Source organism: Dufourea novaeangliae, unplaced genomic scaffold (genome assembly GCF_001272555.1).
Source record: "Dufourea novaeangliae isolate 0120121106 unplaced genomic scaffold, ASM127255v1 scaffold379, whole genome shotgun sequence".
NCBI classification, from domain to species: domain Eukaryota; kingdom Metazoa; phylum Arthropoda; class Insecta; order Hymenoptera; family Halictidae; genus Dufourea; species Dufourea novaeangliae.
Window position 1 is genome coordinate 110817 of NW_015374290.1, and position 12164 is coordinate 122980.

General features: G+C 48.3%; 1 protein-coding gene across 1 annotated transcript in view; it reads right to left on the minus strand.

The window, feature by feature from the left end:
* Positions 1-6027: 6027 nt before the first annotated feature.
* LOC107192771 (protein turtle) overlaps positions 6028-12164 on the minus strand; it is a 22953-nt gene continuing 16816 nt past the window's right edge. The window contains exon 13 of the mRNA XM_015582107.1: positions 6028-8220. Within this exon, the coding sequence (XP_015437593.1) occupies positions 7017-8220 (1204 nt within the window). The 3' untranslated portion in view covers positions 6028-7016. The remainder of the gene's footprint in view (positions 8221-12164) is intronic.

Below are 12164 nucleotides of genomic sequence, written 5' to 3' on the forward strand. Positions count from 1 at the left end.
GATTACGTCACATCCGTCCCTTACCGCATTAGCAGACTGCCCACAGCCTTGTCACGCTGTTGAGATAATGGATCCATTCGCATGGATCACGATCCAGGATTGGACGTGCCCGGGACACTGGAAATAAATGCGTGCATAATGATACCGACCGTATTATTTCATCGACGTGCCATAGAAGGGAACCAACGACTTGTTCCTGATCCACCTGCCATGCGACTCCATGAATCCTCGGAAATAAAAAAAAGAAAAGAAACGAAAAACGGTCTTCCCGCGCGACTCTTCCATGCATCGTCGTCCGTTGTTACGAAGGACGAGTCTCTCGCCACACTTCAATCTCATCGTTCTCAATATTCGTCTGAAATCACGAACTTCTCGCTTCATCTATTCAATATTTTCGCACACAACGGTACATCTGGTAGCAAGCCTTGTCACAGACCCAGACATTTCCACGTTTATCGCTAGGGACCGTCGTCAGCGTCGCTCCAATTTTTCGCGTCGCGCGCGCGAACGCTTCTGAACCCGCGACACTTCGTATCGAGGGAAATCATGGAGATTGCGGTAATTCCCGGTAATCAGTGCCGTAGACGCGTTGCGCAAATGTTCCCTTCTTCGAGCGTTTAATAGCGACCCGCACGCAGTCTCTCCGTGAATTACGGCCAGACCGAGATTCCACGTTTCTTGTCTCATCCCGACGAAAATATACAGTCCAAGACGTTGGCCTGGTTACGAGGACCCGACATTGGTCGCCAATTAATCTCACTGCCTTGCCCCGGCAATTCCGTCCCATGGGACTCTTGGAAATCCGTAGAATCTCCGACAGAACTCGAACTTGATCGCTGGTAGTCGCTCGACTGCGTCCCCGGGGCCAACGATTTACGGGTCATTCAATGGATATATCACGAGAGGCAAATTTTCTAAAATAACGTTTGTATTTATTAAATTTGAACGTTATAAACTATGGTATATGTATATGTATATATTATGTATATATATATATACGTATGGTACTAACGTAATATATATACATATATATGTATATATATTATATATATATACACGGTAATATAATATATTATACACTATAGATATAAGTATAGTTTTCCGTTTAAAAAGCCGGGCAACGTGTACTAGTACGTATAGAGAGCTGTCTTGCTCCTCGTCCCTCAGTTCCTACGAATGTAAATCGAACCTCGCTCGATACCTCGATACCTGGATTACCGAACAAGCGCGACGCGCGTATATCGTATAATTTCGCAAAGTAATTTATATTTGGGTATATATATATATATATATATATATATATACTACTTGTATGTTTGCAATTGAATCGTGTCGGTGTCCGCGAATCGCATGTACTCCTAGAGGGAACTGGAGTGAACGTAGATATAATCCCATACACAGACACTCTCTCCTTGTTTCCTTTCAAATGTCGCTTTATTTTTCATTTTATTTGATAATAAATTGTCTACAATTTGTTCTAGGTTAGTACGTCTTGGAGTTGTTCTCGTGGGGAGAGGTTCGCGAGAAAAGCATAGGTCAATCAGTAAAACGGTGAAAAATGGAGGTGAATGTGGGCGAGCACTCGCGAAGTTGACAAACGAAAACGCGCCTCTCTCTTCGAATTCCCGCGCGGTTCGGCTCTTTTCTTTTTCGAGTGTTTCATTTTGTTTCGTGTCGCGCGTACATGACGAAAAGGGACGACAAGCGAAAGTAGTGAGGATAGACGACGGTACTGAAGAACGTTATCGTTGAGCGCGCCTGTGTGTAAAATGCGAATGTATGCCGGTGTGTGTATGTGTGTGTTTATGCGCTATCGAAGCAATTTCGCGGACGAACCAATACTGCGTCTATAAGAACGAAGGATAAGTTTTTGTTGCGCGCGTGAACGTGTGTTCTGCGATCGAACGGAGAAAATACTGGCGAACGAAAACTCGAAGAGTTTGTTTCGTCGACGAAACGTACGTGCCCGATCGGACGTATGCTGGACGTTATTCGAATATGTACCCGGTGTACTCGATGGGTTCCGATGTGTCGAAAAACTCGTAACTGATACTAGGACGATGGTTCGTCTCGGAAAAGAAGTATATCCATATTTCGTTACCGGCATCGGGGCACGCGGTCGTTTCACGTTCGATTTCACGATTCGTGGTCTGTCGTGCGATCGAATTCTCGGTTATCGAAAGAAGGCTTGCGTTCGAAGAAACAGAATAAATCCGTGACCGAAACGAAAAGATCGCGAATGGCGCGGCGAGGCGGTCGACAACAGTACCGAGAGGACCATTGGAAATCGATCGAACGATTCGACGTGGCACGTCGGCCCTCGCGATTATTCGGAACATTTTCGCGAGTGTTCACGCGATCGCCACCGTAACCAAACGAAAACGTAAACGTAAACGTAAATGGCGAACCGATCGATCCACTCTCGCGCGCGCGATCCCTACCGATCGTCAACGATCTTTGCTCGTTCGAATGCGCGGCGGTGATTCGCGAACGTTCTGCTCCGATGGATGAGAATTTCACTCGCGACTCTGAAAAATACGCTATGCCAGATGGCTTTCAGGTACGTAAAGAGCGAATACCTAAATTAATTTCATCCATATCCGGCGGTAAGTTCATACTCGCTCGAATTCTAAATAAATAACGCGACGAAGGTGTTATCGCGAACGCAAAGAAAGCCGTGACGATGACTCGAGGTAGACGGAGAAGAAGTAGAAGTCGAGGAAGTATATGTCGATGAAGAAATAGAAAGACATGAGTTAGAGGGGGATGATAGAGAAGGAAAAGGCCTTTTGCGGAACGAAAGGAATAGACGTAAAACGAAGTTATCGATAATGATTGTTGATGACGAACGTTACACGAACGAATTCACGATTCAACCATATTATTCACTTAACACGCGATCGCGCGGAACCATTGTCCATTCTCTCGTTCTATATCGGATTTTTCGCCTCGATCTCTGTATACTGTATACACATATATAATATTCCTCGTTAAATATCTCTCCTCTCTCTCTCTCTCTCTCTCTCTCTCTCTCTCTCTCTCTCTCTCTCTCTCTCTCTCACACACACACACACACACACACACACACACACACACACACACACACACACATATACTCTTACTCTGCCTTTTCGAGCGAGACTTTCAAATCAATTACGTTACGCTATAACGCTCGAACTTCTTCGTTCGCGGCACCCACGATCGTTGAAGATGCTTTTCTGTGCTGTTCCTTTCGATCTAGCGATCTTTCATACTTTCTCTCTCTCTCTCTCTCTCTCTCTCTCTCTCTCTCTCTTTCTCTCACTCTCTTTCTGCGCGTCCTTTTGAGATCGTTGTATCTAACTATGATATATCTACACGTTACTTATATGCCTATATCGATTGGTTGGTTTCTTTTCCGTCGCTCGTTCTCTTCCGCTCTCTCATTTCGACGGGCGTCTAAACAATCGAGGGGCCAAGAAGAATCGGGAAAATCATCGATTCACCAAAGTGCCCGACCGGGACATTCCCGATGTCCTTTGAAACGGGGTCTTTCGTCTCTACCCACGCGATAACGTTTCCTCGTCGAGTTTTACCAAGAGAGAACAACGGGTGATTCGAGTCGATCGCGGCCGTTCGACGTACAAAAAGGTTATCGATCGATCTGTCGTTCCCTTTTTCTTTTCACGGTGATACCGAAGTCGCAGCGACGTTGGTTGTCAACGTTATCGCGTGGTTTACGTGCACGCACGGCTAGATTTTGGGCAATGTTCCCCGAACGCGATCATTATAATACAATCGGCAGATGATCTATTCGCGAACGTTTCGGCGTGGTCGCGATCGCGCGCCGGCCCCTCGTTCTTCGTTCATCGTTCATTGTTCGTCGTTCATCGTTAATCTCGTAATCCCGGGCAATACGTAATTAATTTAACGGAATTAATCGTCGCCGCGTTCGTCGTTCTCGTTGATTAATACGCTACACGCTACGGTCGTTTACAATTTACAATATCAATTAATTATCAAATTATTAAGTCAACCATTAGAATTACTTTAGAATATTGGTACTCTTTCGCGTCACCTCCGTTTTTCTTATTCTTGTTCTTTTTTATTTATTTATATCCTTCCATTCGTCTGTTCGAATCTCTCTTCCGCGTTTGTTGCTCTCGGCGTCGAGTCCCCGCGTTCTCGTCGATACGCATCCGGTAAGGTTTTTCGCGTGCGTGTCTCTTAACGTCGGTCACACGCGCGTGCATTCTTCCTCGCGGCCAGTTTTACGCTCGCTTCGTCTTTCTGTTCGGGTTATATATCTACACGATCTCTCCGCCACTCGTTCCCGTTCTGTCTCAGTCTCGCTTAGGTTTTACTTTCGCGCAAATACCCACAGTCACGCGCGCAATCATACACTAACGGCCATGCGCACACACACTCGCTCGCGCGCGCGCGCATTCGGATACATTTCAACAGAAAACTTTTACAGATCGTCCGCGACGTCTGCACGCTGCGCTGCTATTATCACGGTGCGTCCGTAGTATAGTTGAATCGTGAGTAGGGCCCTTGCTAATATTTATATAATATAATTATGTATAATACGCACGTATAAATAAGTGTTTTGTACTATAAAAAGAAAAAGTAAAACGCCGAGACGTCGAGGGCGGAGACGATCGCGCGTGGCGCCGCGGCCCGAGAGCATTCGATCGTCTGTGTCTTCCTTCTTCTGTCTATTCGCTGTGAACGCAAGTGCGAGGGGGTATAACGGAAGAGGGGCAAACGGAGACGAAAACTCGAATTGTCGACGGAACGTTTAAAAACTTACACAACGATCACTCGTACGTTCGGTTTAGGTCGCGTTCGTTCTACGTGCGATCGGAATTAGCCCGTGTATCACCATCGAACGCTCTCTGGCCCGTCCACGGGCTTCGGCCTCGGCTCGAGATGAATCGATACGATACGATACGATACGATACGTTACGTTACGTTACGATACGATACGATACGTTTGGTGAGATTTTTAGGTGGTTCTCGAAAAACGCACTTCAGTGTATGCGCGTGTCTCTATGTATACTCATAACCGCTTGTATCTCTCTTGCTCGCTTTCATCTTTTTTCTTCTCTCCCACTTTTCGTTGGTGTGTGCGTGTTGTGTCGATTATTTACGTGTGTGTGGCCACCCCCCCCCCCCTTCCACACCCCCATATATATATGTGTATATATATATATGTACTGTGTGCGTGTGTGTACGCGCGTGTAATCGATTTTTTTCTTGTTATTCTAGTGCACGGACCAGGGCCGATCGGCCGATGCTCCCGACGCGAGTGCACGAATTGGCGTGTTTACGTGATTTTCGAGAGGAAGACCTCTTCCCGCCGCGACCTCGATTCGCCGTCGAGGCGAACAGACGGAACGACGAGTCTCATTCGGTTGGCAGTTCGTCGCTGAAGAAGCTTTTTTCGCGTGGCGAAATCGAGGAATGCTCGTCGAACGAGAGAGGCCCCTCCGATCACGCTGGTTCTACGCGTAGAAAAGACGGCGAGCGGTTTCGAGATATCGCGGGAGGCGTGCACGCGCGTGGTACGCGAGCCTCGTGGCCGTTCGGTCGAGCGCTCGAGCGCGCGCGCGCGCCTTCGTTCAAAGAACATTACATTATTTATTTTCTCGTTTACGTTGCTTAAGAAAAATTATTGTGCCGATAATATGTTGGGTCGCTAGCGAAACCCTAAACAGGCAGTGCAGTACGAGTGAGTCCTTAAGCAATCTCGAGGCAAGCTTCGGCCTAATATCACGTTTCACGAGTCCATTTTGCTCATCGATATAATTACTTTTTCTCAGTTTCTCGTGTGTGTGCGTGTGCGTGTATGTATTACGTGTCTCTGTTGCTCTCTCTCTCTTTCACACACACACACACACACATACATGCACACTCTCTCTCATTCTCGCTGTGTTTCGTGTCCTCTGTGTGCGCATTTATGTATGTGTTTGTGTATATGTGTGTGTCCTGCGTGTGTACGGTAATTCTTCGATTATCTTACGTGTGTTATTTTTTTGTTGCTTCGCTTTCATTTTTTTTTTTTTTTCGTTATCTTCTCTTTTCGTTAATTATCACTTACTGTGTACGATTAAGTTTAATCTTACGTGTCGCTTTGTTTCTTTACTTCAAAGGTATACGGAGCACGGTACAGTTTCTTTGGAGTGTCATGCGGTCTCGTGTCTTACCGTTTCTGCCCAGAATATCTTCGCACTTTCCGTTTTCACCGATTCTGCGCTCGGTGAATACCCTCTGGTAAATTTTTCTTTCCGAGCAAACGTCCCCTTCTTTCGTTGGAACTCTTCCGGCGCTTTCGTATCTTCGCCCAACCCCCCCCTCCCCCCGTTTGTATAATATACCGTCGCTAAAAATCGCAGTCCATCGAATCGGACGTAGGCGTGGTTGGTACGCGCCCCGGTACGCGATCAAAAACGCGATCGTCGAACTGGTGTATCGTGTCCATCCGGCGTCTGTCGCTGGCCTCTCCGGGAACGTCGATCTTCGTCTCGAGTTCCTCCGCGAGTCCGTTAACGATCAGATCCGAAACGATATTTCCTTAACGCGTTAAGGTTCTACTACGTTGGTTGTCGCGTTGGCGAAAATTTATGTATCCTGAGCTGACGCTTGTAACAGCCATTTGCAGATGGTTGCCCAGCTGAAGTAGAATTGACTTAAAGTTGCCCACAGTGTAGGCGCGTACGATGATCCTCGTTGTGCTTTAACAGTTGGTCTCCGATGATAATCACGACGACGTCCGCTTGGAATCGCTTTCGCAGAGTATTGCGTCACAGCCGGGATTTACTAGGATTCTTCGAGACTTGTTTGCTCCCGGCTCGGTTCGCATTCGTCTGCTCCCACCCGGGAAATGGATATCCTTCGCGCGTTGATCGTAAACTGATCGTAAAATTGTCCCAGGTAGAGTCGACCGGTGCGCGCTCGCGTCCCGAAGCGGACGTATCCGACGATCGAATTGGTACGATCCAACGACGTGGCCTACTACTAGGAAACAGTTGCCGTCAACAGGCGCTCTCCAAGTGTGCGCTCTGCCTTCGCCTCGCTTGCCGCTGTCGGAACTGATGGAACTCGGCTTTCATTGCCTGCACCCTGGCCTCGATGTTGTCCCTGCTGTATCTCGGCGTTTGATGATGCACCGTGTGCACCTGATGAATATGCGGCACGTGAATGGCGTGAATCTGGTGCACCGGCGGTCTTTCCTCTCTGGTCGGCGTGGAGGCGGACGTGGGCGTTGGCGTGCACGAGACGGGATCGAACTCGTAGTGTCCGTCGACGCTGCCCGCGTCCACGGCGTTCTGTATTAGTGTGTGACCGACTTTCGGTTGATCTTGAAGCTCCAGCCATCGGCCGACCAACGGTGGCGGCGGCGGCCTGTAAGGCGGTGGTCGCCACTCGGCCACGGTGCTGCCGCTTCTCGAGCTTTGATTCTGCTGCGAGGTGTTTTTGCTGCCGAATCCCGAGCTGCTCGACCTGCTTTCCGGCGAGGTCTCGAGATCGGGAGACGCGGCCAGCTCGGGGGCGGACCTCGCGTGCCTCGCGTGTCTAGGCGGAAGCCTCGCCCTCGGCCTACCGGCAGGCTGAGGCGGCGAGGAGGTAGCCAAAGGCTGGACCGGGACAAACCTCCTGGACTCCGCGTGTATGGCTTTCAGCGAGGGCAGCTCCTGGCTGTACCGTTGATGCATGCTACGCAGCTGAAGGTAATCGGGCGGCGTCGGAAACGAACGTTCAACGGAGGATGGTTGTTTGACCGAGCTCAGATCACTGAAGTACAACGGTGTCCAGGGCACCTGGGTGCCGCTCGGCGAACTGGCCAGAAATCTGGGCGACGCTATCGTGCAGATGGCCGGCGCGATGATCCTGCTGGCCAACGAGTTCACCGTTCCGCGATGATGGATAGATGGCGGCAGAGCCCCGTTGATGGACACCCCGCTACCCTCGGATCTGAGGCTCAGCTGGCTGGTGCCGACCAGCGGTCGCCGCCACGAAGACTTCAGTCGCTGCTTCGGAAGGAACCCACCGTCGTCGCTGCTCGACGCGTCCATGATGCTGTTGTTCGCCGAGCTGAGCACCGAGTCCGCCACGACGAATCGGCCGTCGGCCGCGCGGGAGATCTTACCCAGCGGCCTACCACGGCACGAGTCCGGTGTATCCGGGGTCAGGATCTCCCGCAGGAGATTTAGACCTGGTACTCGGCTTTTTCTAGGTCTACGGGGGTAGGACAGAACGAGCGTTAGACAGATCGTAGCGGTGGTGGATGGCGGGGTCGGTGTCAGGATCAACGCCGTCGGAGGTAATTCTTGGCTCGTCTATCAACAGTACCGAATTAAACTTGTGCTCTCTGCATGGTAACCGAAACTTGTTCTCTCTTCTGGGTACAGTGTGTTTCGTCCTTAATATTTCATTTTTCGACTCGATCGTATTCCGATCGGCCTTCCGTCGTTGTGTCCATTATACTTTTGTATTGTCCTTCGGATATTATAGAAAGCAGGCACTCGACGAGGAGAACTCCTGGTCGCGATTTAATTCGATTCTGTGTCGACGAGACACGATACTTAGCGAACCGGGAGAAGAAACGTTTTCCGTGGTAGTGTTCACCCGAAATGCAGTTTATCGGGGAACACACAGTCGATCTCCTCCAACGACGTTGACCGTCCTCCGTACAGCAAGAACGTGCAACAACGACGTAAAAGACACGTAACGTTAACACGAACATAAAGTAAACACAAGGAGCTAGTTAAATCAATCTAACGAAAGGCAAACGTACAAATTGAACGTACAAGATAATCGTTAAGAATCAATTACGTGTACGTATACATAGAATAACGAATAACGGATGCAGACAGGGGAGACATGCGCATGCGCATTCCGGTGCACGAGTGGTCGGGCGTGACGTGGGTTGTGGGTGGGTGGGCGTTGCCAGTGACTGGATCTTTCTCTTTTCTCTTATTCTTTTTTTTTTTTTCAAAATTATTTTCTTTTTTTTTTTTTTTTTTAAAATTTTTTTTTCCCCATTTTTTTTACTCCTCCTTCGGGTCCGGCAGCAAGGAAAGATGAGGGAGAGAGAATGTTGTAACACAACGATTACATTCACAAAAAACAATATCGTGGCGATAATGATAAGAAATATAACGCTAAATAACCGAACGTTACTTCTAGGCGGTGGTGTTTAGGGAGCAAATAGATAACGTGTTCCCCAACCGGGTGTATTTGTCTCGCGGTTCGCGACGATGCAACTCTTTTTTTTCTCTCTTCTTTAGCGCGAGATATCGTCCCGAAATGGAAGATACAGAAAGAAGCCGGAACAAAAATCGTACATACTCCCAGGAATGTGTTTCGAACGACCGTTCGCGAGAAATAAAGCAAAATTGTTAATCGGCCACTTGAAAACGGACAACGAGCAACGAATCCGTGGGAATAGGGTTGAATTGGTGGTAGGAGAAGGGGGAGAGGCGAAGCACATCGAAACAAGAATGTTCGTCGGTCGTAGGGACACAGGGTTTGAGCAATCTGGTACAACGACGACCGTCGTATAAACGATTAACATGAATATACAATGATAGTCGTGGTCTGGATGCAATTCGGGGGTAGAGCCGCAGTGATAGCGGCTTACCTATGTTTTTCGTTTGCTTATGTCCGACTGTTCGAATGTGATCGCGTCTTTTTACGGCTCGTCTAAAATCGATAGACTGGAAACAGGAAAAGAACACAGAAAGTTTCGGTTAAAATATCGATCGTTGGAAAGCACCCTGATTACTATCGCAAGATAGCTCGATTGCGTTTCTCTTCTGGCATGCTCGGTCAAGTGTGACATGCTACGTGAGAGAAAAAGATTGAAAAGCGAACGGGCCGGGCCGACCCTGCGACGGTTCTCGTGTCTCGATCGATTACATTTCGCGATCGAGACTGTAACGCGAACAGAAAAAGGGTACATCAGGCGAGAATACGTGTGTATATGTATAGCCGAGGCCGATTACCGGTGGATTATCGTTGTAACGTCATCGACGAATCACCGTTTCGACGTTCTTCGACGTGACACTTTTGCGATCCACCGTCTCGCTGCCAGGATCGGCCCGAAATATTTTTAAAGGAACGAAGCAAACTACCGAATGAATATTCTCGATAACAGGTATATGTACTTCGGTACGGTGCATCTACTGATATAGAAATTTTGCGCGAGATTCATGGAACTGTATTACACGAGCAGGGAAATCGAAGCGAACTCGATGGTTCGTCGAGAAATGACTGGCGACTTGTAAATGTTGTACAAATGTTGCGATTGTTGCGATCCCTCTCGGAACCATGAGCCACGTTAAAGACAGAGAGAACCATCGACTCGCTCCGAGCCTCGGTATCGTCTATCGATTGAGCGAGTGGCACAACCAGAGACGACAGACCGCCAGAGTTGAAGTGAACGTGAAAGTGATCGTGATTTCGGTGAGCGAGGTGAATGAACATGAACGAGCGAGTGATGTAACGAGAACGAAAACGAGGATTAAAAGAAGGGCGGATGACAGTAGTATATGCGCAAGAGAATATTATGCGACTGACAGATAGAAAATAAAACATAACGTGAAACGAATACAGTGAACTATGGGTACGATATACGAATGCTGGTCGAGGCGAGATCGAGAATGAACATCGATTAAGTGGAGTTCGACGCGTAACGCTAGACAGTTCATTTCTGGAATGCAATAACGCGCAGTAGCCTCGTTCGCCGACCTCGAACAATTGCGCAAAAGAAGCAACGTGTTTCGAGGAACGACGTGCATGCGTGTGAGAATCGCACGCACGCACGCACGCACGCACGTCATTCACAAGCGTAATATGTATTTATACTTTTCATTAAAAACGAATCGTTTCAGCTACTAAACACATCTACCGTCTTGCCTCGATACACTTTTATCTATGTACTCCCTAAGTCCGCCGAACGAAGGTATTAGGGTACTGACTGGATGTTACTAGTGTGACTCCTAGCTGTATTGCCTGTACTGCTGATCTCATCTACAGTCATGACAATCATCCTAAGTAGATAGTAGTAGATGGTAGTGGTAGATTAGTAGGTCCTAGCAGGTAACATTGCAGAGCTGTAGTCTCGCACAGTAGGTAGTAGTAGTAATAGTAGTAGTAGCGGTAGTAGCGGTAGTAGTACAGTAGGTAAGTAGTGGTAGTAGTAGTAGTACTGGTAACGGCTATGTTCCAGCGGCAAGTGGCAATTGCTCGCTCGATCGATCAACGACGAACCATAAACGAGAGTATCGATCGGATCGTTTGACCGATCGACGGATCGTTTGGCATTAGGTGTTTCAGACACACACAAACACATACATGTATACCGTCGGCGAGATCTTATTCTTTTCGTAGTCTCGGGAGCGACCGTTGTCTCGGGTACGTAGTAGTAGTAGTAGTAGTAGTAGTAGTAGTAGTGATGGTAGTAGCAGTAATAGTAGTAGTAGTAGCAGTAGTAGTAGTAGTAGTAGCAGTGGTAGTACTTGGTATTTCTTTCAGTGTGGTTAGCGGAGGTTAGGCTTACTGTTCCGCCTCTCTATGATAAACACGCTCTCGTAATCTCGATTATCGAGGTGGAGCGCGTGATGGTCACGATCACGGTTCGGGGGGGCCTGCTCGTGGACCGGCTCCGAGGTGGCAGTGGCGGGGGTGGTAACTTGCGTAGGAAGTGGTGGTTGATGAAGAGGTTGTGGTGGTGGTGGTAGTTGCGGATTCAACGGGCTGCAACGGGTCAGCGTCGAGACTGACTCGCCGCACGCGTTTAGATTTGTCGACCTACAGAAAACACAGAGAGAGAGGAGGACAAGAGACGCCCACGTTTTTCATCTCTAAACTCTTCTTCGTACATTTCTTTTCAATTTCTTTGCTTCTTTCATTTTCTATTTTTTTTTTCTCTTTTTTTTTTCATTCTCTTTCATCGTTAACGCCTGGACGCGCGTTTCCTCGCGATATTTCTATCGCGACTGGCGTTCGTGCGAGAAACGGTAAGAAGGGAGGGAGAGAGACTTAGGGAGAGAAAGAAGGCGAGCGATTACCGGCACGACGGAGGCGTCTTTGTTGTCGGAGCTACGCTCGATTTGCGCTACTTTTTTTTTCTTCTTCGATTTCTCGCCGTGGAGCGTCGAGATATTTCACCGGAGAAC